This window comes from Sceloporus occidentalis, unplaced genomic scaffold, assembly GCF_023333645.1.
Source record: "Sceloporus occidentalis isolate IW3139 unplaced genomic scaffold, rSceOcc1.0.p SCAF_76, whole genome shotgun sequence".
NCBI classification, from domain to species: domain Eukaryota; kingdom Metazoa; phylum Chordata; class Lepidosauria; order Squamata; family Phrynosomatidae; genus Sceloporus; species Sceloporus occidentalis.
In genome coordinates this window covers 3,482,501-3,509,730 of record NW_028317056.1, presented here as the reverse complement: position 1 = coordinate 3,509,730, position 27,230 = coordinate 3,482,501, and the positions used below count along the sequence as shown (strand labels likewise).

The 27,230-nt window shown below is 37.6% G+C and overlaps 2 protein-coding genes across 2 annotated transcripts; one reads left to right on the top strand and one right to left on the bottom strand.

Annotated features, from left to right (window-relative positions):
- Window positions 1-11,245: 11,245 nt before the first annotated feature.
- Window positions 11,246-20,871, top strand: LOC149285790 (meiosis-specific with OB domain-containing protein-like). Its single transcript, XM_089494998.1, has 13 exons — window positions 11,246-11,314; window positions 13,274-13,331; window positions 14,588-14,719; window positions 15,664-15,736; window positions 16,027-16,222; window positions 16,775-16,875; window positions 17,444-17,496; window positions 17,947-18,042; window positions 18,354-18,455; window positions 18,704-18,857; window positions 19,725-19,911; window positions 20,352-20,438; window positions 20,782-20,871. Exons 1-13 carry the CDS (start codon window positions 11,246-11,248, stop codon window positions 20,869-20,871), a joined length of 1,398 nt encoding a protein of 465 aa, XP_089351124.1.
- A 770-nt stretch (window positions 20,872-21,641) lies between these two features.
- Window positions 21,642-22,304, bottom strand: LOC149285789 (oxaloacetate tautomerase FAHD1, mitochondrial-like). Its single transcript, XM_089494851.1, has one exon. The coding sequence runs from the start codon at window positions 22,302-22,304 to the stop codon at window positions 21,642-21,644; it is 663 nt and encodes a 220-aa protein (XP_089350977.1).
- Window positions 22,305-27,230: the final 4,926 nt, after the last annotated feature.

Genomic DNA, 27,230 nt, shown 5'->3' with positions numbered 1-27,230 from the left:
TACTCCTGTTTCTAGTGGTACCTTCTTCATATGCACTGATGGTTTGAAGCTACAACCACTTTGTCCAACTTTTTAGCCTTTGAAGAAGTCACTACCTGCCACCAGGTGACCCAGCCCTGTATGTCCTTGTAAACTAGGGTCTAAACTAAGTGGCAACTAGCAGCCCCAGACTGGCCACCTGGCAGATACCCGGTGAGCCAATGGTCAACAGCGCCACACACCTAACCCAATTTGACACAGCTGGATAGGCCCGGTTACGTACTGTACTACATGAGCATACAAAGTAGCATGCAGCCAGCATATCCAGCCGTCGGCCGCACTTACTTCTTATGGTGTGGCTAAAGACTGTAAATAGTCCTAACATTATGTGTTGAAGGTTCTCTTGATAAAAGCCCTAGTACTATTTTGCTTTTGTATATATAAACATTATATATATATATATATATATATATATATATATATGTGTGTAGCTGACAGCTCCCTTTTCGGTCCTCCTTGATTTATCTTTGCTTTCTGTGCTTATCATGTCGACAGGATAGTTAATTCCACTAATACCCCATTAGATCTCTAAGGCTTAAGGTTAAAATAATTCATGAAATAGCGGTTCTGCCTTGCGTGGCCTATGAAGGCATGAATCAATGATTTGCTTTTCCTAAATGTGCTTTAATCTTACTCCTGATTGCGATAAATAGATTGATACGGTGACTCTTCAAGAGAAAGTGTTGCTGATAATGTGTACACGACTAAGCGGTGCTGGACAAGAACTATCAAAAAAAAATCAATAGGAAACGACAGGCACGGGCAATAAAATACTGGTGAAGTCAAGCATAAAATGACACCCCAGGCACCTTTATGTTATAGTCCATTTTTTACCAAAAGAAATCATTTTTGCAAATCAAATGCGTTACGCATGCAGATACACAGCTTAGTTTATGTCATGGGATCCCCAAAAAAAGTATTTGAAGTGAAACGGGGTAAGCGTGTTAATTAGTTAATTGCTAAGTCATAGATATGTAATTGAATTTTTTGTAGAAGTGCTAAAAATGGTAAATACTATTCATTTATGAGCAACACACATATGCAGTGGCCCTTCCCTGCTCAGGTAGCATTAATTACCCCCCTGTATATAGGGTTGCCACCTTTTGCTGAGCCATTTCCTTGACAACCTTGAAGGCTTGCTCCCGGGGGCGTGGTCAGGGGTGTGGTTTTATAATTTATTTTTTTGATCATCAGAGAGAAAAGAAACAAATGAAAGATGTTTGAGAAGAAGGAGTGAGACAATAGAAGCAAAGAGATAAAGACAGATAGAAAAGGAGAGGAACATGAGAAAAGAACATGGAAGAGAGACAAGAAATAAATGAGGAAGAGGAAAGGAGAGAAGGGAAATAAGAGAAAAAGGAGGATGGGAGGGGTGAAAATGAGAAAGAAGGAAAGAGAGAAAAACAGAATTGAGAAAAGGAGAAACACAGACTCTGACACTCACAAATACACCCAAACACTCACACCAACAGACATTGACACTAAGACACATCTCACCCTGCGCAAAGCTCCAGCCCGTCTTCTATGCAACAGGCACAGTGTAAGCTAGTGTGTTACTACCGCTATTTGAAAACTGCCACCAGGCTTGTGCTTCCCGGACTTACCCTTTTTATGCCGGGATTGTCCCAGACCAACCGGGATGGGTGGCAACCCTGTTGTGTATCAGGTTACAGTTACCTGTGGAAAGCAAGTCCCACCTTTTTGAACGTCAATGTTCTTTCTAACCACGTATAACCTCTCACTGTAAATATGACATGCCATATGTTAGTAAAAGATCGCTTAGCTGAGGACGGGCTTACTTCCCCTAAAGAGTAGAATCACCACTGTTTGTTTCTGCCAAATAAGTAAAAAACTCCTAAAAACAAAACATTTACTCATTGATTTTGTTTAAATATAGTACATTTGCAATTTTAGCCTTGCCTCACAAAATGTTTTTCTCTTCTTTTATACTAGTCCATAGCTTACCTAAAAGTGTTTAGACATAGCCCAGGATACATATACATTGCATTCAATGCCTGAATGTTTTTAGCTCATAAAACAGAAATTAGAATTCAACTCAATGTGTATACGTTACATTTTACCTGTGATATATATATCAGATTAATGCAGTTCTAAAACACATTTCTCATGTTGTATGTATATATTTTTGCACGACTATGGTCCTTTTTTAAATAAATGTAGACGATTAAAAGCTAAGCCATTTTTTCCCCTTTCTCTCTTATTTGCTGTTTACAGTTTCTTGTCAGTTCAAAGGTATTGTCATCATAACATCTTTGCCCTGGGGTTGATTTGTTGTTCTGCGGCTATCCGTGGTTGATTGTTGTTCCCTTACAATAAATAACACTCACATCTTTCGCTACACATGTGAAACATCTGCACAATTGCTGCACTTCAGATGCACAAAACATCTGTCACTTGAGTTTTGCTGTATAATTAGAGAAACGACTTTGGAATACTTCAAAAGTCACAAGGTTTTTAAAAGATGTTGTCAGCCAGCTGATCACTAGCCAGCTTGTTGCAAGAGCAGTTCACTTGGCGTAAAGGATTCTGCCATTTTTGTCCAAAGGGCTTTTGTAGAACTTGCTTTTTTGTTATGAAACTATATGTTTAGATGTTGCCGTTTCCTGTAATTTTACACAAAAAAGTGCTTGCTTTTCCTGTAGATACTTGTTTTATGAGCATCTAAGACTATCTTGTGGACTTTTTCTAAACCTACTGGAATGATTGCTGTTAAGCTAAAATACTCCTTGGTTTTAAAAGAATAAATGTACGGTTTGATTCATCCTCAAATGTGCTGTGCGGCAAACATGTTACGGCAGAATTAGCGCTTAAATTGCTCCCTTTTCATGGTGCTCCCATCGCATGGGGGAATTTTGCAGAATCTAATTTGGGTTGCAATTATTCATTTTTCCCCAAACACATCTTCCTGCATGTCATTTTCAAATCCGGTCAGCTCCAGCACTGATTGGCTGCTTCAAGAAGCCATTCGGTAGCAAGAATTGTCGGACCATGGAGGAAGAGGGCATCTGTAGGGCTGCAGTTTTTACCTCGGGTGTTATTTTTATTTTGAAGAAAGCATTGCAAGGTACTCCTTCTTTAGAAGTGATGCCAGGGACAGTAAGTGCTGTCTCTTTAAGCCCAATAAAGGTCAAGAGTTTTTTGTGACATGTCATTACATTTTCCAAAATGTAGCTGTAGCTGGAAAAAAATCATAATTTCCGCCTTTTACATATTTCAGCCATTTTATGGAGCCTAGTTATTTAATCATATTCCCTTAAAACCCAATCCTTAGATCTTTTAGGCCCTTGTCTTCATGCTTTGTGTAATGGCTTATTCATTACATAGACAAGACCGTTTATATAAAATAATTGATATACTTTTTCAATGGGGAACATGTTAAACCATTCATAGACAAAACAACCTAATTCAGCTCGCTAAGTTCATTCATTAACACTATTCAGTTTATTACGGCATTGCACATATGCATCACACCACACGTTCTCAACCATGTACGCTGAACACAGGCGACTCAAGGTCATTAACTGAGCGACATGTACCACAGCAAAATCAAACGTTTGTACATCTGCCCAGAAAACGAGTTCATAAATAATGTGCATGTGATGAATAATGGGTATTTACGTTATTCTTCTTAAAGCAAATAATCCAACGGAAACAAAGTATCCCTGGCCATCTGTGCAAGGCAATCAGCCATGATCATCAAGTGAGCTGTTACGGAAAGGTCATCCCTTAGTGCACCTCTTGTCAAATCGTAGTAATTATTACCAGGCTGCAAGTGGATGAGTGAAGATGAATGAATGATACATCTTAGTGTCCTACCCATTCATTTCACTTTCATTTTCTGGTATTTTTTATTTATTTATTTATTTATTTACACAGATCAACAAAAATATTGCATAGGACAGACTGCAGAGGCCCATCAAATCAGAAAGAGCAGAAGGTGTAATGACAGAATGATCGTCCTTACTGGCAACATATAATGAGTGGTCCATGTATCAAGCTAATGAATGCCACATCGAGATGATTTAAAGAGCCTGGTCACAACAATGTCTAATCAGCAATCTTGATGGTTATTGACCTAACACATATTATATTCTGTTACCAGCATCTTCTCCGTCCAAATTTCTAACTTGTAATTACTCGTATGGAACATAGTGATATAAATGGATTCTAGAAAGCACTTTGGAGAAGCTACTGTCAATGGTTGATTATTAAGAAAAGGCTTTTACATAATTACGAAGCCAAAAAATTAAAGGGGAAGTCTGTAGGATGTAGAAGCCAGATGAACTATTCTAGGAACATTTTTTTATGATAGATATAACCATGTAGGGTTATATCTATCAAGATAAATGGTGCTAGAATACTGTAACCTGTATAAGAACATTTTGATCAAGAGCAAGGCTTTCTTTCCCTTACCAATGCAAATTGGTGCATCATGACCTCAATTGACTTAAACCGGCCTTACCCAGCCATGCTCAGGTTTGTACGAACATCTAGAGGCTGACAGTATACTGAGGAGCTCATTTCCATCTTGTCTATTGGCCTCCAAGTTCTATCTTTGAAATCAGTAAAAGTCTGGAAAGCAATGCCATGAACAATAAAGATGTACAAATACAGCAAACGTTGTATATGATTTGTGTAATGTTAAGAATTAAACTCTAACACATATTTTTAGGAGGGATGAAAAATAGAATTAAAGTGCAATAAACAAGATATGACAATATTCATGAATGCTAGTTATGTGGCTTTGAAATATAAAATGCTTTTGCTACTTTTCCAATTTAACTTTATACATACATATTTTTTGTTGAAGGTTTAATTTGTCAGAATTGTATTAACGATATTATCATCTGTGTCTTTGTTCTGAGAAAAACTGCTTAATTTCCATTTTCACATATGTTTGAAGAAGTCAACAGTATGAACCATAGTCAGTTGCTTTTGATAAATTACTTTTGACAAATTACTTACGGACCATTTACAAAAGTTTTCAAATATTTAGGATTATTAATAAAATTATGATCAGTTTATAAAGCGCCAGCCTATCCAGAGCTACAGAGGGTAAAAATCCATATTTTAAACATAAGATCCTACAATACTAAGTTATTACATTACATTTATTTATAAAGCGCCGGCAGATTCCGCAGCGCTGTATACTCTGTATATATATATATATTATATATATATATATATATATATATGTAGAAAACGTAGGTACGTGACAAAATGTACACATTTTCAGTACCAGTATTCAGAATATACTATTTTCAGTACCACAGCAATGGGTTACATACCTGTCTTGCACATAAATGATTAAACAGCTTTCTATCAATTCATTTTGATTATTCACTGGACAAGGTCATCTGTGGAAAATAAAAAGGTTAAAGCATATATTGGTGTAGCAGATTTGTGAAAGGTCATCCCTTTATTTTCAAATGTCAGTTTGCTTACTGACCAGTAAAGCAGTATTGCCAGTTTAATAAGTCTTTTTTGACAGAAATTAATGTTTAAGTTGAATTCCATTTATCCTTTTTTTGTAAATGTATTTTATTTCTTTTGGGACATAATACCATTTAAAGTTAAACTAAAATGAAAATGATACAACCAACAAATTTGCCTGGAAATATAAATATTGTGCTATATTTTAAGATAAGTGTATATCTTTCAGCAGCGGCATTTATTTAAAAAAGTAATTTACAGGAACCAAACAAATCCAAGTACCTATTCATCCTCTCCAGCTGCCAATTTAAAGCAAAAGGCGTTTTGAACACGAGGTTAAGTGACCAATTTGCGAGCGATGGGATTACAAGCACCTGAATTTTCACGTCGGCTCATGCTTTATCCTGAAACAGAACTTAAGTGCCTATACTTGGACTTACTATTAGTAATTAATATGTTTTTCTTGGTATGAAATCAGGCATGCACGCTCATTTCTGCTTGTGTCTGTGGAAGACTAGGTCTTGTCGCAATCCGGTTATCAGTACTACGGAAAAACACGAATTAGTACAATGTAAATGAAACCATATATTTTATAAGTAGTACAACGGGAAATAACATTTCTGTTCCCAGATAATGAGCTAAAAGGAGTAACTGTGAATTTTCCTGGTTTCAATATTTTTAGACATAGCTTAACCAAGAAGAGAGGACTATTAAGAGGTTGCTAGTATCTGAAATTGTTTCTGGGGTATAATATTCTGAGTTTATAGCTTTGTATATCATAAAACAAAAGCTGCTTTATAGTATGTCAGCCAGGTCTTAACTTATAAAAAACAATATGAAATAAAGTATGGTTCCTTTTGATCAAAGCGAGGAATATGTGGTACGAAGAATGAATGCCTGTCTTCTCTAAGTCACTGCTTGTGTATCCTGAGATCCTGAGGCTCACTCAGTCTGGAGCTGACCCCTTTCTATTCTACACTGCTGTGATCATATATCACTCCCAATTGGTGCTCTTGCTATGAATATGTTTTGGATGATATCCCTGCTTGAATACAGGTGCTTCAAACAAGTGTATCTTTAAATAATGACATGTGAAGGTATCCATGAGGACCTGTATTAGGCTCACTTAATTAACACATTTGATGGGCAATTAAATGGTTAATATTTAAAGAGTCTCTGGATAGGCTCATTTAGAAAGTTCCCAGATATAGGAATTAGGTGGCCTACACACAATATGATGCACTTAAAATGAAAACATTCACACAGCAAATAGCAATAGGTTAGTGATGGTCACAGTGAGGATTATATTTTTATCAATATAAAAGTTTTATGCTGAGACTACACATCCTCTAAGGCTTTGTTGCATTGAAGTGTAATAGACACATCACTTTGTGAACCCCTCTACAGCTCAACTATAATTAATGCTTTGATTGTGTTTTTAATTAACAACAAGGTTTTTTCCCTTAAAGTAGCTCAGTATTTGCAGAGGAGCAACCAAGGCATAAGAAAAAAATGGATAAGATAAACTAAACAAAATCAGAATTGAAGAGTTATGCCAAGAACTTGTTGTTTTTAAATATGTCGCCCATCTGGGACTTTCCATCATTATTTCAGTTACACTGGTTACAGGGTCTTTGCTCAAACCTTTCACAGATCTGTGCTGTACTTTTTGCCCCTGAGTCTCACACAGTATAGAACTGACTCCATATTCCACACACATCTGATAAACGGGTGTTAGATGTTGCCGGTCAGATCCACACATCTTATTTGTGGTTCTAAGGTTGACCTCTAGTGGTCAGACTTTTCTTAACAGCCATGAGTGATTTGGGGAGAATCAGAGTGAAACTACATGGAATAAGGGAATTGGTCACATACTGGTTTGTGTATCAAATAACATTTAGTAATGCAATGAATATTTAACATGCACTGGAACATAGTATTGGTCTGATCTTATACTGGCTTTATATAGAAACATGGGCTCATGAATCTGAAGACGAGACCAAGGACTGATTAAGGTCTGAGTCTTTACAGCAGAAAAAAGGCAGACTAGACAGGGGCCGAATGGGGCGATCTGCCAGAAAATTCTATGTTTCTGTGTTTAAATGTTACTAAATGCATAAAACAGCCATAAACTTTGTGTGGAAAATTGCTGGTCCCTTGAAGTACTTATATGTCCAATGTCTCCCTATCCTTTTTCTGATCTAAGTTTTACATCGTATGAAACTTGTAATATTCCATCATAAAAGCCTTTACCACCGATATGCTCGTACAAAGCTAACAGCTTAGCTTGTGAGCCTGCAACGTTTGCAATATCGGCTGTATTTAATCGTTCAGAAAGCCGAACAATGGCTTACTCACTGGGTTAGTAAAAAGCCTCCTGAAACGGAATAGCCTCAAACACAATGTGGCCGTCTGTCGCTGCCTCGGCACCTGTAACGCCGCTGCCTGAAATATCTCCAGCGCTCAGTCATCACTGTTTATTTCCCACCGAGCTCGTGTGTCAGCGGTGGGCATTAAATGCCTGCAACATTTGAATAGCTTGTGTCAGGTTAATGAAATAAAATTGCAGTGCTGTACGAGTAACTTAGCCATTCAGCTGACTATAATTAAGAAGAGATAGAAGGCAGTTACATTCTACTCAAAGGATTGAACAACTTGATACCGTGGCAGGCTATCTACGGCACAAAGACTGTGATGGCCAACAGTGTATCTTAACCCATGGTACGGGGACACCTTATGGGCCCCCTAATGGGACTATGAAAAAATTCCATGGGGGGCTTTTTGTTGCTTGCGTAGTCAGTAGGGTACCTAAGGTCTGGGTTTAGAAGGCTCTCATTTCAGCTTCACCTCTTAAAGCCAGACCACAGACCAAACGACATCATCTGATGACATAAGGTGCCTCTTGAGTGAAGCTGTATATTTTCCGAAAATAAAACTTCAATTTGCAGCCTCTTTGGAAATATCCAGCTTCCATGTGGCACATCCAGACTAGTCATCTGGCCAAAAATAAGGTTGCCTTTGCAGCAATACGTGAAATCCGTACTCACGCGATGATGTCACACAATGTGATGTCATCAACCTAGTGTTCTGAGCTCCAAGAGGTTTCCAGGTTCCATAAATAAATAAACACAAAGCATTAAGTATGTATTGTTAAAAATATATACCACTAACCCTTAAACAATATCATCGTGAATTAAAAATAATAAGAATAAGAATACTATCATTGTTATTGATTGTAAGAACAATTCTTTATAGTATATATATATATATGTTTATTTGTTTCAGCTTTATTTATTTATTATATATACGTCAATGTCTCACGTTGCTGCTCCTTTATATATTCACATTAAAAGAAATATTTTAAGTTTATGGATTTCATTTTAAAAATCCAGTCGCTTTATAATGAATGACGCTAACAAACCGAACATTAATTAATTAAAATAAATTAGAGGCAGAGCTTCCCAGCTAAGAAAGGGGGAAATTACATTTCTTTTCTTAAAAAAAAATCAATAAAAATGAGCATTTATATTATTAGTAAGTATTATTATTCTTTTAAATTCTGTGAATTACCCAAAATGTTAAATATACCGGTATACTTTTGAGTATTTTGGATTGGAGAATCCTGTTTTTCAGGAAAGATTTCCTTTTCCCCCAAAAAAGAAAAAATGAATCAGTAAATTCAGAAGAAATCTTGATTAATAATCCAAGAATATAAATATATAATTTAGGCAATTTGGATAAAATTTATATTTATGCACATATTTAACGTAGGATATGGAAATACCTGTCAGCGCATTAGCATGCCATTTGTCATCATTGAAATAATTAAAAATGACTTTTTATTAAAATCACAACGTGCAGGTGGTAACAATTTTCTGTGTTTTAAGTGAAGTAATAAAAGGTCCGCGCCGAGGAGCTGAAAGCACAATAACCTTCTAATCAGCCTCCTCTAGAGGTCAAAATAATTATTTTTCTTTAGAAAAAAAAAATTTCTTTGTTGAGGAAATTTTTAAAAATGAAAAATACATAGTGAATCAGTCTTAAGATTTTAACAATGAACTATTTAAACAAATTACCTCTTTTTTCCTATTAACGCTATTGTAAGGTTTTAGTGTTACTTTAATTCCATGTCTAGCCAGGTATAGTCTGAAATAAAACCAATAAATAAAAATCAAAAGCATTAGGAGGGTTAATCTACAAAGTCTTTGTAATTAACAACTTTATTAAGCTTTGTAGACAAACATTAAGGCTTTTTCCCCTTTTTTGTGAGGTTCACTTAAATGGCTTCTTTCAAAACGCACACCGAGTCTTTTTTACCCCAAAGCTGTAGTTAGATGGTATTTTTAGTGACGCCATGACAGTCTCTCGGGTTTTCGTGAGGTAAGTCAGAGATTGAGGAAGGGAAGCTTCCCGCGCTCGGATCACGTGACGCAGAAGAGCGGTGGGCGGGGGATTCATCTACGTAGGAGGCGCGCGGGGGGCTGCTGGGAAAAGAGCGGGGAATACAAAGCACGAGCATTGCCATGCGTGACAGGGAGAAGGTTAACCCTTCAGACGGACGGTGCAAATACTCTCATTCCTTGTACAGTATTATGGCGCTAAATCTCGTCTGACTCTATTTAACCCTTTCATTTTAATGAAATTCGGTGTTTTTGAGGTGGCCTGAAGCAATTTAGATATTAAAACTTTTAGGATTTCCCTTATCATTCATTGTACAAATAGCACCAAAAAAGGGAACATAAGACTGTCTGTATCTCTATGCAATAACCAAAGAAACAATGTATTTATATATATTGTAACACAAATGTAAAGACATTATTTTATTTTTAGACACAGTGTAATATTTTTCATAGCAGTTCTGCATTTACCTGAAATTTAACGGGCGCTTTCATACTAATTAGCCCTTAAAGCCCTTGGTATGCAGATTAATACAAGATATAAGCAAAAGCTTGGCAAATGTAGAGGTTGTTTGAAAAACATTATTTTATATATGTAGGTTACCCCGGTTTAGCCATATTAAGCATTTTTAGGAACTTGGTGCCAGTGCATTGGAGAGCGCATTACATCATAACCTGACCTGATGTCAACAGATGATCCATACGCAAAACTTTCCACCTCTCCCCCTGATTATAAGCATTAAGGCACTGCATGTGTTAATTTAGCATTAAGCCAATGTGCATGTTAAGCTGCATTAAGGCACTGCGCATGTTAAGCTGGATTTATGCACTGAGCATGGTAGGCTGCATTCAGGCACTGCGCATGTTAAGCTGCATTTAGGCACTGCTCATGCTCCTCACCTGGGGCAACTGCCCCTCTTGCCCCACAGGCAGTACCGGACTAGTCATCTGGCCAACAAGGGCAAATCTTCAGTGGGCCTCTGGCTGACAGTCCATATACACCTTCAGCGTGCAGCCACCGGCTGAATATACCCATATGCACGCTGTGGGAGCTGTTGGCCACACTCGTTGTCCCCAGTCCAGCCTGCCCACAGAAGTTACCGCCCTGGTATGGCTTTAAATTGCTTCGCCATTGATTGCAAATACCATTAAATTACCCAAGTCACCTTGTGATATCATAGCCAACCCTTTACATTAAATACCCTCATCACTTTTTCACTGAAGGTTTTCAATGTATTTTATTCATTTCTAGTGATTTAACCACTTATATGGAAACGAAAACCAAACGGAGAACTTCATCAGGCGCATCGCTCATCCTATTCCTTTTTGTCTTCTGTATCTTTGCAGGTTCAAAGATGGCGCAATCTAATTTCGATCAGAGATTTGTCAACATTTCAGACCTGCACCCTAATCTCTCCCGCCCAGTGGGTATCAGTAACGCTCTCTCTCCATTCCTGCGGTGTTCCATCTCATTGTCGCATTGTCACTGTGTTTCCCCCACAGCGGTACTAATGTTCCTCTGATCACAATTCTTTAATTGTTAACCCGTCTATACTTACACCGCGGGGGATGAAAACCGATGCTGGCGATGCTATCCAGGACTGTCATGGTACCCAGCCTCGCATCTAAGAGGCTCGCCAAGCCTTTGTCTGAGCGTATGAGAGACCCTTTTGTATCTTCCTAATTGCCGGCTGAACAGATAATTGCTAAGACTTACCATAGTAAAAAAAAAAAAAAGTCATAATGCAGCGGGGGGGACGTCTGGTATTTTCCAGACTTGATGGCAAAATTTGAGTTGTTCTAGCTGTCCCTAGTAATTTTCCTCAACAGTTGTGTACAGCGGCACCATTAAATCCCCTTTGGCCTGTTTAAGATCCTCTGCTCAGTGAGGTTATATTGAGTGGCTTTAATCTTGACACATTTGTCTCAAGCAATGGACGTGTTTATCATAAACAAGGCCAGTTTGTGCTTTTTTATACCCTGAACTCTACAGAATTTACATTGGCACCAATGTTCCATCTAATTTTTCTTAGTTGGCGAGCGCAGAAAATTTCTCTTGTGCAAAAAGTTTCACAGAGCAAAAATTTTGTGCGCACGATATCCACGCCACATAAAGTTTCCAAAAAATTATAATTTTTTTCTTTTTTAGGGAAAAACTGTTGTGCTCACAATTTTTGGACATGTGCGCTCTCTAAAAAAGCTATGTGTGCGCGCGCACAAGCGCACAGCTTAGAGGGAACACTGATTGGCACATTCATGTATCTTACGATTATAATGTCAAAATCAATTAGTAATTTTGAAATTTGCCGAACTGTTTTTGAACTGTTTTTTTTTTTTTATGTTTGTTGCAATGTTCTCATGTTTAAATATTCTGTAATGGATAATTGTGACATCACAGAAAGTTATGTCATGGCCTCATAGCATGTTTAACGGACAGAATCCCAACCCGCCTAATATAATCAAGCGTTTTCTTTAGCAAGTTTGGTTCACATCAAAAAGTGATCATTTAAGAACCAGAAAAAATGGGGAATTTGGGGGGCATACACACCTATTGTAGAATTTGATGGTACTATATCTAATAATAAAAATATTTAAAAAAGCGATAGGGCCACTTTAAATGTGAATCGTGTTTACACATAACCCCTTCATTTCTTTGTGAGCTGAATGCAATGAAATTGAGTTATTACCTGAGAAATTATATTTTTGGGGTATTAGAGGGGCGTGATGAATTAACCCCAAGGGAACCTAGATTAATAGACATGGGCCCAATGCAGCCTGGGCACTCTGATGCACAACCCCAGCATCGTAGGAGGGTTCATTCTTACCACTGCCCCCCAATGCTTTGAATGAGATATCGGGGTGCAGGTACTGGAGCTCATTGAATGCCCACCTGTGCCCCAGTTAAATGCAAAACAGGTATTTCTTAAATATTATGTGCAAATTAGTTCACTAATCTCTAGAACAGAGATAATTAGAGAATCACTTTTAAATATGGTCACAACATTTGTTTTACTTTAAAGTCTCTTAGAGCAACAGCGGAAAACATTACACGTAACTATAAATTTCAGGAGTTACGCAGGAAATTAGACCAGGTTAGAAAACTACAACCATTAATATTTCCCTATTTTGTCCAAATTAATGGTTTCACAAAGCAGTAAAAAAAATAAATGTCAGCAGCTCTGTACAATCTGCAAATACCAGCCTCTGTCTCCATAAAATCGAATAGTACAAGGTACAAATTTACAGGCTTCTGCGGAACAAACATAGTTACATAATTGCTTTTCTGAAATACGTGTAACTTGTGGAGTCCGAGACCATGAAAGCTAATTTTCGAAGTACATCTGTGTTTTATTTGTGTATCACAAACCATTTTTATTTTTCAGCGCATAATAGGCATGGTAATTGGCAAAACAGATGTCAAAGGATTTCCAGACAGAAAAAGTTAAGCTTGTTTCATTAGTTTGGAGCGTTTTAAGAGCTGCATGCAACTGCGATTTTCTCTCTCTCTCTTTTTTTTAATGGCCATGGAGCAATGTATATGGTTACTTTAAATTTGTATCTACAAATCACTTAATTCGATGTGTCTTTAGATATATTTTGTAATTATGGGGGTTATACCATCTATTCGTAAGACAATAATTGGCCATTTTTTGTACAATGGTTGAGTCTTACTGAAATTAAGAAATACAATCTTACTTTGGTTGATGTGTGTATATATACACACTGTTGGAATCCCAGCTGTGTCATGGTTTCTAGGCTTATTTTGTTTTTTTGTGCAGTCCATTCCATTTGTCATCATGGTGATTGCCCTCTTTTTACTGCTCCATAATGTTTTTTTTATACATTCATTAAACTCCATTAATTGGAAAAAGTTTTCTGTTGAACATATTGCTTTGGGCCAATGAAAAACAGGGTACAGCAGGCAGATTAAAGGAAAAGTGATAGGAACAAATGAATAGACCTATTAGTCCACAGCAAATTAAGTCTTAAGTTGAAGTATATATATATATGTAGACAAGGAAATTATTTTAAGGAAAATAAATTAGCTTTTCTTTTAAAAAAAAGCGACCCTAAACTTCTGAAAGGTTGTGTACTTCATCTAAGAAAATGAGATGCACTTTTTGGGGGGCAGGATAAATCAGGATAAACATTGATGAGACAAAAGGGTAACAGTAACCGTTTGGGGAAAACAAGGCTGAAAGAAGGCATACAATATGATGAATATATAGGCAAGCAGACAAGAAACCAGAAGGGCAGATAACAAGAGAGGAGGTATGAAGTGGAATATAAAAGCTGAGGGTGGACAAGAGGCTAAGAGGAGGACAGGAACAGGGACGTGTTTTATTTAAAAGAGCCCAGACAATTTTTTATCTGAATTTTGTTTTATTTGGTTTGGGTATTTTTGTTTTTGTTATGTCCTTCTTCTGACCTCCTAGTTTTTGCATATTCCAAAATAGTCCATCAAATATTGTGATAAATGAAATTCATATAAATTCTGAACTTGAACAAAATGGGAACATTCACCATACACTTTATGGCTCATATTGTTTTTTATTATTATATTTATAATATTTATTATTTAGTATATTTTATTGTTATGCATACATGTTATTATTTTTTTTTAATATATGTTATTATGTTATATACTTTTATGTTATAGTCATCCCTATGATTTTCTTTCAACAATGTCTTCTTAGATATTGGATCTGAAAGGTACACATTTGGTTTCACTATAAGGGATTCTCCAGCATTCTTCATAAATGCATCGGCCTGGGGCAGAGAGGATTATATAAAATCTCTTTCTGGTAGCTTCCAGGTTGGAGACTGTGGTGAGTTTTGATATACCTCTTTTTTACTGTCCAGCCTTTTAAACCCACATTTTTGGGAACAGCAGGTAATAAGAGAGAGAAACACAGAAGAAAAAAAGACACATTCACCTGCATTCTGGAAACTAGAGGGTCAGAGGCTTAGGGTTAATGTAAGGATTTTTTACTTTATTGAGAGGGTGGTAGATAAGTGTAGCAGCCTCGCAGCAGAAGTAGTAGCCATGAATACATTAAGGGAATTTAAAAATGCACGGGATAGGCATATGACTCCTGAATCTAAGCGAACACCAACAATTGATTAGGATTCAAGTCTTTACAGCAAGAAACATGGAATGATGGACTAGATGGAGTAAACAGTTCTTGTCTGCCATCACATTCAAAAGAGAGGACTTCCAGAATTCAAATTAAAGTCACTGGTCAGAAATGCAGAAAAAAATAGACACAAATGGTATCCATATTATTCTATACAATAAAGTAGAAACACTAAAAATATCACCTAAAAAGGTAAAAATATAAATAGATCATTAACATGGGTATTTGAAGAGACTGTCCGTAAATTGTGTTTATTTATCCATAAACCAATTGCTCGAGTGCTGTTTGACTGCGTCCATAAACTGACACAATGCACATAAATATGGGAGCATGAATGAAAACAACGGCGACAATTACTTCTAAAGAGTAACTCATTTTTTCTCAGATTTGTTTGGTACACAAAGCCAACATGACATCGGGTAATTGAACCTCCCATCACATATCATATAAATGTTTCACAAAAGGTTCAAAGACTGCGTGACAACCTGATTAGTGTTCTGCAATCCAATTGTACTTTGTTTAGACTGTAATAAGAACATATGTTTTATTTGTAAACATTGTAGTTGAAAGGCCTGCTTTATAAGTTGAAAACATGCAAGTTATGTGAGTGATATCCATTTGTTTCTCTCCCTTAGTTATTATTGAAAACCCCCTTGTGCAAACAAAAGATGTAGAGAAAGAAGAGAAATTCAATCCCTCAACACCAAGGTAAATTATATAGTCCTTTCTCCCAGCTCTCACGGGAACAATAAATATCTCCCTCCATTTAAATGCATTTAAAAAAAATAGACTGAAAACACATGGCAATTGTCCATCGAATACTCAGCATCTCCTACAATGTTTACACAACATCAGGAGTGATAGATAGCATTTTGAATATGTTTATGAGTATCATCACACTGCTTGTGTAGCATTTTGATTGGATACAATGTACATGACAACGTTGTTATGACAGATACCCCTCTTTCAAAGTAAAATAACCTTTTCTTTTGTTTTAGTTATTACAGGTTGCTAATTAGCGAAGTTCATTCTTTGGTCAAGATTTGCTCCAAATTTGAAGTAGACAACGGTCTACTGTCCTTGGTGCACCTACCTACCAAAGATCCACAGGATTATTATTCCTTGGGTGACATTGTAGCCAACGGTCAGAGCCTAAATAGGAAAATCATTAATATTCTTGCAGCTGTGAGATCGGTAGGTTTATTGGGTCATTGCAAATTCTGTGTAAAATGAGATGTGGGGTAGAGAACCCTGTGAGCTTGCTGTAAAGTTTCCAAGATTGTTTAGGTTAGAGTGTGCGGATACGCCTTTATCTGCAGACCTAGAGGCCACCATTGCTGTCATTCATGTGATATTTTGGGTGACTTTCCCGGCTCAAACACCACACTGAGTTGATGCTTTATGGCAATGCTAATAAAGTCTGTTCCTCCATTGACTTTTATTAGTCCAATTGAGTGATTAAGACTGAGTCATTCTATTGTCAGGGTGTTTGTCTAGTAGTTTGGGATCCGTTAACGGAATGAGAACTCATACAAGTGGCTAATATGCAGCTGCCTGAAAACACTATATTACATCTATCTATCTATCTATCTATCTATCTATCTATCTATCTATCTATCTATCTGTATCTCTGCCTGTCTATCCATTCACAGCACTTTGTATGTGTGTTTATGGAACTTTAACTAAGCAGTAGTTTACCCTTCTATATAATTCATAATTCAGTTTGTTTTTTCCTCTTATGATAAGGTTGGTGAAGTAAAAGGGTTTGTCACATCTGACAAAAGAAGAGGTCAGCGATGCGAAGTAAAACTTTTTGATGATTTGGTTTCTTCTTTTGCAATGATATGGTAAGTAGAGTCATTTATTTAAAATACAAATTTATTAAAATCACATTTCAAGGCTGTGCAAGTAACAAGTAAATAAGTAAAAGCTGGCATTACATTCGTATTCCTTAAACTGACAATACCAAGCTCATAAAAGTTGCTTTTATATTCAAGTTAATGATTTTAAAATATTTTCCCAAAATTATGAACTGTCTGTCTTTGGCAGAGACTGCAATAATGCTGGTAGCGCGCTGTGTCAACCAACAATTTAAATACCCTAAGCTTTTACAAGGTGATATAAAATATTCCTGGTATTTCATTGCAATAAAAATAGTAGAATGCTCAATAAATATACATGCTAAAACAGCTAAAATGTTTTGCATGAGATAAATGCAGAGAGATAGGGGGTTTTTCCACTTCTATAATACCACAAGTACATTACCTTGCCCCAATAGTTTGTGTGGTTTGAAAGGGGTCAGGAAGAAAAGAACTCAGTGCACTTTGCATTATTGCCCACCCTTTGTAGAATAAAGTGGGTTACTTACAATGTTTTAAGATGATGCCTATATGTCTTTGTCTCTTGTATATTTAGCTGGGACAACGAATCTATCCAAATAGCACAGACCTGGATACCACGTGAAACAGGTATAATGTGTTTTCCATCACCTGGATTATTTTGATCGCCGGATACATTTAGAATGTGATAAATGGGGTAATAATCTGCAAACCAGTTAACGGGAAAGCATAGTGGAAAACAAAATGGGGTGTGAGCAAGTTTACTGAACAGCAGGGACGGCCATGCACACCTCCGATGAGGTATGTTGGAACTGACATGTCAGTCATATCTCATGGATCCTTGTTGCTATAACAATAGTAAAGTAAATGCTATTACTGCGTACATGTGGGTAATAAATAGTTATTCTTCTGGTAAAAAAAAGAGGGCGGAATAAGGAGATGTTTAAATGTCTATTTGGATTTCATTCCCCTTTGTAAACAGGCTTGACTGTGTTTTCCAAGTTTATCGTTGCAGGTAAACATTGATTAACTATATAATCAATATTATGGACTCATTTTTTTATATACATGTATATTTAGTTCTATTTGCTTCAGACATACGAATAAATTACGATGCCTTCCGAAATACTATGGTTGCAACAGTTGTGTCCAAAACTATATTTACAACCAATCCAGGTAAGCTAGCGCCAATATTATCTTATATTATTGATCTTTAGAGCGGGGCCCTCCTCAGCGTTTATTTCTGGAATTCCAAATTATTATGTGATGTCTGCTGTCCAATGCTACAGAATATAACAATGCTATATAAATCAGTCAATAATAATTGTATGTTTACTTTTGTATTCACACATACAAACTTTTCTTGAACTTTATTAACGCGTGTTTTATTCATGACATTTTATATATTAACTTATTAATTAACTTTTATGTAAAAAGAAACACAGAAAGATACAAATTGTTACATCTTGTATTTTTTTTTTAACAAGACACACCAGAAGCACAAGCTTTGTTAAATTATGCAAGAGACTGCAATGAAACCGGATTGCTTGATGAAGAAAATGAAGACATTGCAAAAGATTCTGTTGACTGTAAGTGGAAACATTGCTACAGCTTTACACCTCAAGAGTAATTCTGCAAAAGTGTCACATGCTGAATCAGATGCGCAGAATTTCTGTTCTAGTCTATATGAAAACCCTTTCCATAGTAACGCCTGCCAGCCTCTATCGGCTAATGGACAATAGCATAGTGCTACCTAGTGGCAAAGTGTGATTCTTACAGACATCATCTACTCTTCTTAAATAACTGTCGTACCCTAACTGTATTTTTAAATCCTTAGTACAGGCTATACGAGATGTATACACAGTGCAGCAAATAAAAGAGCGAGCCTCTCACAGCTTGGGAAAAAATGACCCCATCTACGGCATAGTGTTTGCTTACATATCTGCTCTGAATATCGATTGTGACGCTCACAAAGTAATTCGATATAGATGGTAAGTCAGTAAGTTATTTTTCCCGCCATAGAATTGTGTTGTAGTAAATATGTGAAATATGGCATTATATATATATATGACCTCTTTACATTTTTGTTTCTGTATGTCCATGTTGTTATGTTATGCGCTGTTTAGCCATGTACAGTGCCGCAAAATATGATGGAGCTATAAAAACAAAAATTAAGAAATGATACCAACAGCCATTATGTTAGCAGTTGTCAAGCAATGAGGGAAGATTCTACATGAGAATGAAAGGCTTTGTTGTTATGAGCTCACAACGAAGTTGTTTAAATATTGTGTCTGTTTTCTGATTTACCAAGACCTTTTGTGTAGGAATTATTTGGGAGAAATTCAAAGAAGTATCTCTGGTGAGAATATTCTTTCCAGTTACTTTGTTATTTATCAGAGACAATTTTTCAAGTAAGAAACATAGAATTTGCCAGCAGATCAGACCATCTGCCAATCCAGTCTGCCCTTTTTTCCTGCTGTAAAGACTTAATCGGTCGTCGGTCTCCAATTTAGGAGCCTTATGCCTATCCCACGTTGAAGAGATGTGAGCACATAGTATTCCTGACACAACAAAAGAGCTGTCACTGGACATACTGTTTTGCTAGTGCACCTGGGTGCCTTGGGTCTATATGGGAAATTGTCATTGGTTGGTTGAAGTGTACCAGCTTAACTTGAGCATGATGGGATTTGCTAGGTTTGCAATCTCTGATCTCGTTTGTAAATGTACAGCAATTATTGAAGAAGACCCCATGCATCTCAGTATACCAAATGTGATTCTGGATTATACATGCACAATGTCTGAGCTCCTTTGGTGACAGTTTATATGAAATATATTCACATCTCTAACTCCTCTCATAGCTCTCAATGTCATTACATCATACCAGACCCCACAGCGGGGTGCACATATGCCTTCTGCAGCGACCTATCCCCCGACCCAAAAACTGTGATAACAAGCTTAGATTTAAAAGTGGACGTTACGGATCACACGGGCACGCTGTCCTGTATCTTATCTGGTAGCGTAGCTGAAGAAACGCTCTCGTGTAAGGTAAATATCAGTTTCCAACTTCCCACTCTTCATTCATACTTATTAATATGTGACTTCCAGATCTTTACTGCTCTTACTGTAAAGAACACTTTTCGCTGCTTTAAGTGAAAATTCCCGTTTTTTTCACGTCTGAATGGATGACCTTATTTGCACCACCAATACATTTTTACGTGTGTCCGTGTTTTTGATAATTTTGTATAGTGCCCATTCTGTCGTTGATTTCCACTCTTCTCTATTTGAATGTTGCTTCAGAGTCTACCAGCACTGTATCAATGTAATATCACAGCAGTGTATGTTCCATGCTTGCTGTATTCTGGGCATTCAATATATATTAGATAAAATGTAGGGGCATCCTATACATCTCCTCCCTATCAATATTTTTTTTCCACCGGTCTAAGGAATAATGATTTTCTGAAGAAATTTCTTTATGTTTGATTTAGGTAGACAGGTTTTTCAATTTAACGGAAGACCAGAAAACACTGCTGAAATGGAATTTTCTGTTGGAGCGTTGCAAAATCTATTTAAAGGTGGGAATGGCTGAATACATATTTGACAACATTACACTCAATTTCGGTTTCATTACTAAAGACCGTGCATTGAACCTAAACTAAGATTTAAACACAGTCGTATATTACGGCTCCACGAGAAAGTGTTGCAAGCGCAACTAATATATTCTAGAAAGCTTCGGAATATACGCACCTGATTTAAATGCTGCTCCATCCTGCAGCGCTTTGTAAATTAATATCTAAAGCCAATCTACCAGCATATGTCAAGATGGGCAGAGGCGCATCAACAGATAACAACTTGATGATTCTAATTGTTTTAGTATTGTGGTTTTTTTGTAATAAATGAGGTTTTTATGTTTCACAGGTATTTTTATCTACAGATTCCAGAAATGGAATGCGAGTTACAGCGCTTTCCTGCAAAATAGCAGATCCAATCGAAGCGAGCAGACACTAGCAGGCAAAAGAAAATAAGTAAAACTTTTTTTCTCATGGATCCAAATGGTTTAATTTATTTATGAATTGGTTTCTTGGCACAATACAATGTTAATAATAAGTCATTTGCAATAAGCATGTATCAGCTGTTACAGAAATTAGCTATGAATAGCACCCCAAAAATGTGTATTTGTTAATAATGCAGACAGCATTCTGTGTGTTTTCATTGTTAGAGTCCAAACTTTATGTTATTTTCTTTAATTGCTTAGATGTTATGGTATAAAATTAATAAAAAATCTTCTTTGATGCATAAAACCTTTATAAATGAATGTTCCCACCTTAGTGAAGATCCTGAGACTTATGTAGTCTATGTAGTAAATCAACAGTACTACTACTGGTCCACGTAAAAACCTTGAGATGCCACGATTTATCATAACGGAGTCACCTGTTCTCAAGAAGTGATTTCAGCTACGCCTTACTAGGAAGAAAAGCACCTGATGAGAGTCCGCTCCAGGCGGTGTGACCCCGAGAATCACCTCAAGGCCAAATTCATTACCACGTTAGTGGAGAAAATGCTGTTATTTTTATATATTACCAAAATCACACAGTCCGCCTTGTGGCTGAGTTCCATAATTACAAGCTGTGTTCCATATTTAACAGCACAATTGGTTATTATAATAAATTTCATAAAACAATTACAAATAAAAGTGTTCTGATCATAACACCGATAACCGCATTGGATGCATTTCATTTTGCACCGCTTAATGCAAAGCAGTTAACCCCGAGCAACCTTTACGGCTGTTTTCCGACTTTAAATTTCATACTAATAATATCATCGATTCCAGCCACCATCTCGTCGTTCTCCTGCACTGAAGCCACCCCTTTTGGCGTTCCCGTTAGGATGAGATCTCCTTCTTCCAGAGATATGATCTTGCTGATATAACTAATAAGAAACGGAATTGAGAAGATCATGGAAGACGTACTCCCTTCTTGTCTGAGACTGTCATTAACCTTCAGCCATATTCTCAGATTATGGGGGTCTGGTATTTTGTCTTTGGGGATAAAGTCGCTGATAGGACAAGATGTATCGAATGCTTTTGCCAAAGTCCAAGGCAGCCCTTTCTCCTTGCACTTATCTTGTACATCTCTCGCCGTCATGTCCAGACACAAAGCGTAGCCCTCCACATGTTCCATTGCATGCGACTGAGAGATGTCTCTCCCACTCTTCCCAATCACAACCCCAAGTTCCACCTCGTGATGCAGGTCGCTGCTGTAGTAGGGCATGATCACTGCCGAGCCTTCCGTCACATAGGCCGTCGGCGATTTCAGAAAGAGGACCGGTTCTGTGGGGACCGCGTTTTTAAGTTCCTTGGCGTGTTCGGCGTAGTTTCTGCCGACGCAGATGATTTTCCGACCCCATTCCCAGAACCTGCTGAGATTCTTCGGTGAAGCCATGGCGCGTCAGGGGCTGTGGGGACCTCTTTGTGAAAATGGTTGTAAAAGAGAAGAAAAATAATACATTAACATTCATAAAGCATTCTGGAGTCAATTAAGTATTTTGGTTCCAAAGGGCCAAGCACAGTTATATTTTTTTTAAATAAAAAATTATACCTACCTAGTGTCTCTATTTTGGCCCAAATCCCTGATGCTCCTCTTTCCTCCCTGATGCCCCTCTTTTCTATGTATGCCGCATATGGGGGTATTGCAGGGTTCTACAGCCCTATATAATGTGTATAGAAACAGCAGGAAACGTCTCTATAAATTAAACAGGGGAAAATAAAACCCATTATTCTTCTTCTAAATGCCCCACTCAGATACACAAATAGCTACCAAAAGGGCACAGAGCCCCGCCCAGTCACGCCTCTAACCACACCCCCTAAAAGAAAATTGTCACTTTTTGGTAATTTGATATGTTGGGGTATGGCTGAACTGGGATATGCAAGAAAAATTAGTAAAATAACGAACACGAGCTGGGATGCTCAGTTCACTGGTGCTGAAAGGGTTACAGGCTTTTAATGACAGATCAGTGATCAGTCAGCGCTGGCAGCACAGATCAGCTGATTACCAAAACAGCAAAACATCTGCCTGATGGGAGTTGTGCATGTGTCCAGGTGACCTGCATGCTGCACATTGCGCATTTCATATTGTTCACTACAACCCCTATCATACTCAGCCACACCACGAATATCAGATGTGGTGCCAGGAGTAGCATTTCCTAACCTGGACACACTTCTGATATTCCATGTAACCGAGGTCCCTGCTGTAATGTTACAAAATAATCATTCAGTCTACAAAATAAAAGTAACATCTTCTACAGCAACAAACACATGGATTCTAATACAATGTAACAGCTGATTGTAACCCAAGCTGATCATCAATGTGAAAGAACAGTCTCTGCTGCAGCTTACCTTGCAGGGCACTCTGAGGAACAGGAAGTAGTTCACATGGAGGTCACACGGGCAAAAGAAACACCCACTTACCCTGGTGACAGAATCACTTTACAGCAGCTGCCTGTGGGTGTACTTGGGACGTGTATCCTATCACAAGGAGTATACTGTACTCTTTACACCTTTAACACCCCCCCCCCCCCCGTGAACATGTTAATTGGTACAATCCAGGAATACTTTATCCTTGAAGAAGTTACTTATTAAAATATAGAAGGTTTTTTATTAACCCGGTGAGCAGAACAGACTCTCAGGACCTTATTACTCAAACATGCATTATTATTTTCTCCATTATAGTTTCCGTCATGCTTTAAGAACATTAAGGCGCATGTTGGCTGAGCATCATGAGAGTTATTGCTTCACAATCACTGGGTACCGTTTGCAATGGTTTTTTTTGAAGAAAGTCAGGGGGATACTTTTGTTTAAAGGGTTTTTTTTGGGGGGGTGAGATTAGTGAGTTAAGGCGTGATAAGATTTTGGGACCTATTGGTGGTCATTCATTAAAAAAAAAGGTATGCTATTGACATAATCCATTTTCTAAATGTAATAAGTCCAGAGAGGGTTTTGTACGTGGATAACTGGGAGATTTCAAGCTACTTGCCAGCACCTTTACATCAATAAGAGCTGTCAGCTCCATAATGAGCCTATGATCGGCAGAGATTGATGGGAATTATAGTGGAACCAGAGACGCGTGTTTTACAGGAACACTGTCTAAGGCCTCAATTCTGATTGCCCTTTTATAAAGTGCGGAGAAAGGTCAGACAGAAAGGTTACAATCCATAGGAGTACAAACTATATCTTAAATTCTGCTTCCTCTTCTATGCAGTGCGGAGCATTAAACTTTCATGACTCGGCCAAGCTACAGAAATGGCCATTTTGGATAGAAAATTCACTAAAAACGATACATTGCATAACTCAGCATCTCGTAAATACACTCTAGGCTGTTCTCAGACCCACCTGTGTGACACCTGAGACGTTCCTACATCTTCCCGGGATGTTTCTTCCATCATATATTCCTCCATTAAATCAGTGTTATATTCCGAGCAGATGAAGAATTTATTTTCGAATACTGATCAAGAACAAAAGACGGACATTCAGATCTTCAAACATTTTATTTACAGATTATCACGGCCACCAGGTAACCACCGAGATGTTGATCTTGGGTATGTAACGGAATATTGGATTTCATTTAAAAACAAAATATATTCTTATGACTGCAGGAACACAGTTGGCTTCTTATGACTGCAGGACCGTCAAAGATATCTTTATACCCAAAAGACAATCTTAGTCCAAAAACAAGTCTCGGAATGAATGAAAGCAAGTCCTCCGGTGGACGTCTGATCGCGGTACATAATCTTCCAAATCCTAGCAGGTGCCGATAAATTTGGGAAGCACAGGAGCTTGCGCTCAGAGCCGAGATGACGACTTCTGCAAAAAGCGGTGGGTGTTTAAAATAAAAACGATGTAGAAGATGTATTTTGGAATCGAACCTTATTATTATTATTTAGATTGTTAACTCTTTATTGCATTTCTTATCATCTGTATGTTGCTTTGATTGTCCCACCATTCCCTCTACCAAACACCTTGCAACATACAGCACACTAAAGCATAAATCACCCGAGAACATACAGAATAGTGTCTTATGTGCCAGGGGACCCATCATAACCTTGAATAAGCCACAAAAGCAAAATTAAAACATCAGTCAAATGTCTTTATTTACTGATGGAGATCACAATGAGATTTTCGAGAGCCCAGGAGATTTTTATTGCATACAAAGGAGACGGGGGGCCAGCAATGACGTTTCACAATGGCGGCTACTCTACTCCTTGCATTTGTGGCCCTACACTATACAAAGTCTACTTACATTACAATATATTAACAATATATCTTTATACAGCAATTGTACCGACCGTTTTAGAGGCCTTTGCGTTGCTAACGGAAGTTAAACGATCACAGCGGACTCGGTAAAACAGGAATCCACGGGATCCACGACGCGGGTGCGCACTAATTGATTGGTCAAAGGCTAAGATCGTATAGTTTAGCTTAAACAATATGGCAGCCCGATACCATAAAGCAATAGAACGTGACCGCACTTCCTCCGGCGAGATCCTGCGTGTAATCAGTCCAGTCCAACATCAAAGCCTCATTTAATCTTTATTAATAAACTCTACCTTATACTAAACTCAATAAACATATCAACAATACATGGTTAGTGGTTTTTGGCTTCTAGTGAATGAACTCCCTGAATTGTCAGAATGCACCAAACCCTCGCACCCTCAGATCTGTGATATCATGTAGGTGGCAGTGACGGTGCCACCAGGGTAATGAAGCGCTAAATGTAGGTGTATGATTATACTTGGGAACGCTGGGGAAGCAGTGGTCTTCATCTTAGATGTCCCCCTGGCGTCAACTAATGAGCGGGACCCCAAGCCCAATGGGTAGGATTGAGGGGGAAAAACAAGTTTGGGGTGGGAACTGGGCAGGAATCGGAGGTATGGGGCAGGAAGACGTGCAATTAATTCCCCTACTGCCCAAAAAGGCACTGCTCCAGAGGGTCAGAGACCTCACCTCTAAGCCTCCAAAGAAGGGCCCAAGGGTTCCCAAGTACATTTATGTCACCCGACTGGGGACATCCCTGGAATATATACATTCATAATAAAACAAAAGACCCAAGATCAGCGCTCATCAAGCTCGGTGCCACTGCTGGTAGTAATACGCTTTCAACACGTATGTCCAATGAATGCTTTAGATCCAGTGAGCTGCAGCTTCAACTATCAAAATTATCCATTATTATTTGTCATATAAAACACGGCACCGGATTTAACACACAAAACATTTACAAGGTGAGGCTGTAGAGAGAGGAAAGTTGGGGAATATTCAGATTATAAAGCAAAGGGAATCTATTTCCGGTAGAAAAGCGAGTATTATATCCCAGAAATGACATATTGAAGAAAGTAGGCTGGTCAAAGTTATTTTTAGTGGGTATTTAATACATTTAATAACAAATCTCCTGTTTTAATAACCTGACAATAATATTTAATGACACCGACTGGCTGATACTACCTTAAGGGCTAGCTGTTCTTCAAACAGGGCCAGTCCACTTGCGGATGCAGGAGCACATTGAGGCCACTTAATACGATGACCCTACTATGTATCCTTTTAAATATTTGTTTTATGGTACAACCGGGAAAGAAGGGTGTTAAATAGATTGTAAGCTCCCAAGAACAGAGCCCTCTTCTCTTTCTGTACCAGTACGTCTTAACATGCATTAATGTTAAATCACTTTAAATTGTGTTTAAGTGATTTCACTATTCCCTATAGAAACAGCAAAATCTGCTGGTGTGTGATGTAAGTGCCTGTCCATAATGTATATACGCTACCGTTCAAAAGTTTGGGGTCATTCAGCTGGTTTCATGTTAAACGAGGAAACCTCAGGCTGTAACATAATAGCAAAAGGGGTTTGTAACCATCAATTAGCCTTTTAAACTTAAACTTGGATCAGCGAGCCATTGGAACACAGGAGTGATGGGAGTGATAAAGGGCCTATGTACGCCTATTACATATCAGATTCCGTTTCCAGCTACAATAGTCATTTACAACATTAACCCCGTCTGTGCTGGATTTATGATCCATTTCAGGTTATTTTAATGGACGAAATCTGCTTTTATTTAAAAAAAAAAAAAACAAGGACTCCAAACTTTTGCACAGTAGCGTGTGTTCCGAGGCAGGTATGATGACATTTATTATAAACATATCTTAAAGAAAAAGTTACTCCTTCTTGAAGAAAGCATATTAAGTGATAAGTACTCACAGAGTATTTGGGGTACTTTAATATGCATTCTTCTTTAATATGTCTCTATAACTTTTTGTGTGATGATAAAAAAATAATGGTTACCATGATAAAAAACTCCACTTTGCCAGAAATCATGAAGATTAA

What these genes read in the sequence shown, in the direction of transcription:
- LOC149285790 (XM_089494998.1), top strand. Translation starts at nt 11,246, where the DNA reads ATGGCGCAATCTAATTTCGATCAGAGATTTGTCAACATTTCAGACCTG. An exon ending in AGGATTTCCAGACAGAAAAA is followed by an intron (nt 13,332 to 14,587) that starts GTTAAGCTTGTT and finishes ATGTCTTCTTAG; the next exon opens with ATATTGGATCTGAAAGGTAC. An exon ending in TCTTCTTTTGCAATGATATG is followed by an intron (nt 16,876 to 17,443) that starts GTAAGTAGAGTC and finishes TTGTATATTTAG; the next exon opens with CTGGGACAACGAATCTATCC.
- LOC149285789 (XM_089494851.1), bottom strand. Translation starts at nt 22,304, where the DNA reads ATGGCTTCACCGAAGAATCTCAGCAGGTTCTGGGAATGGGGTCGGAAA.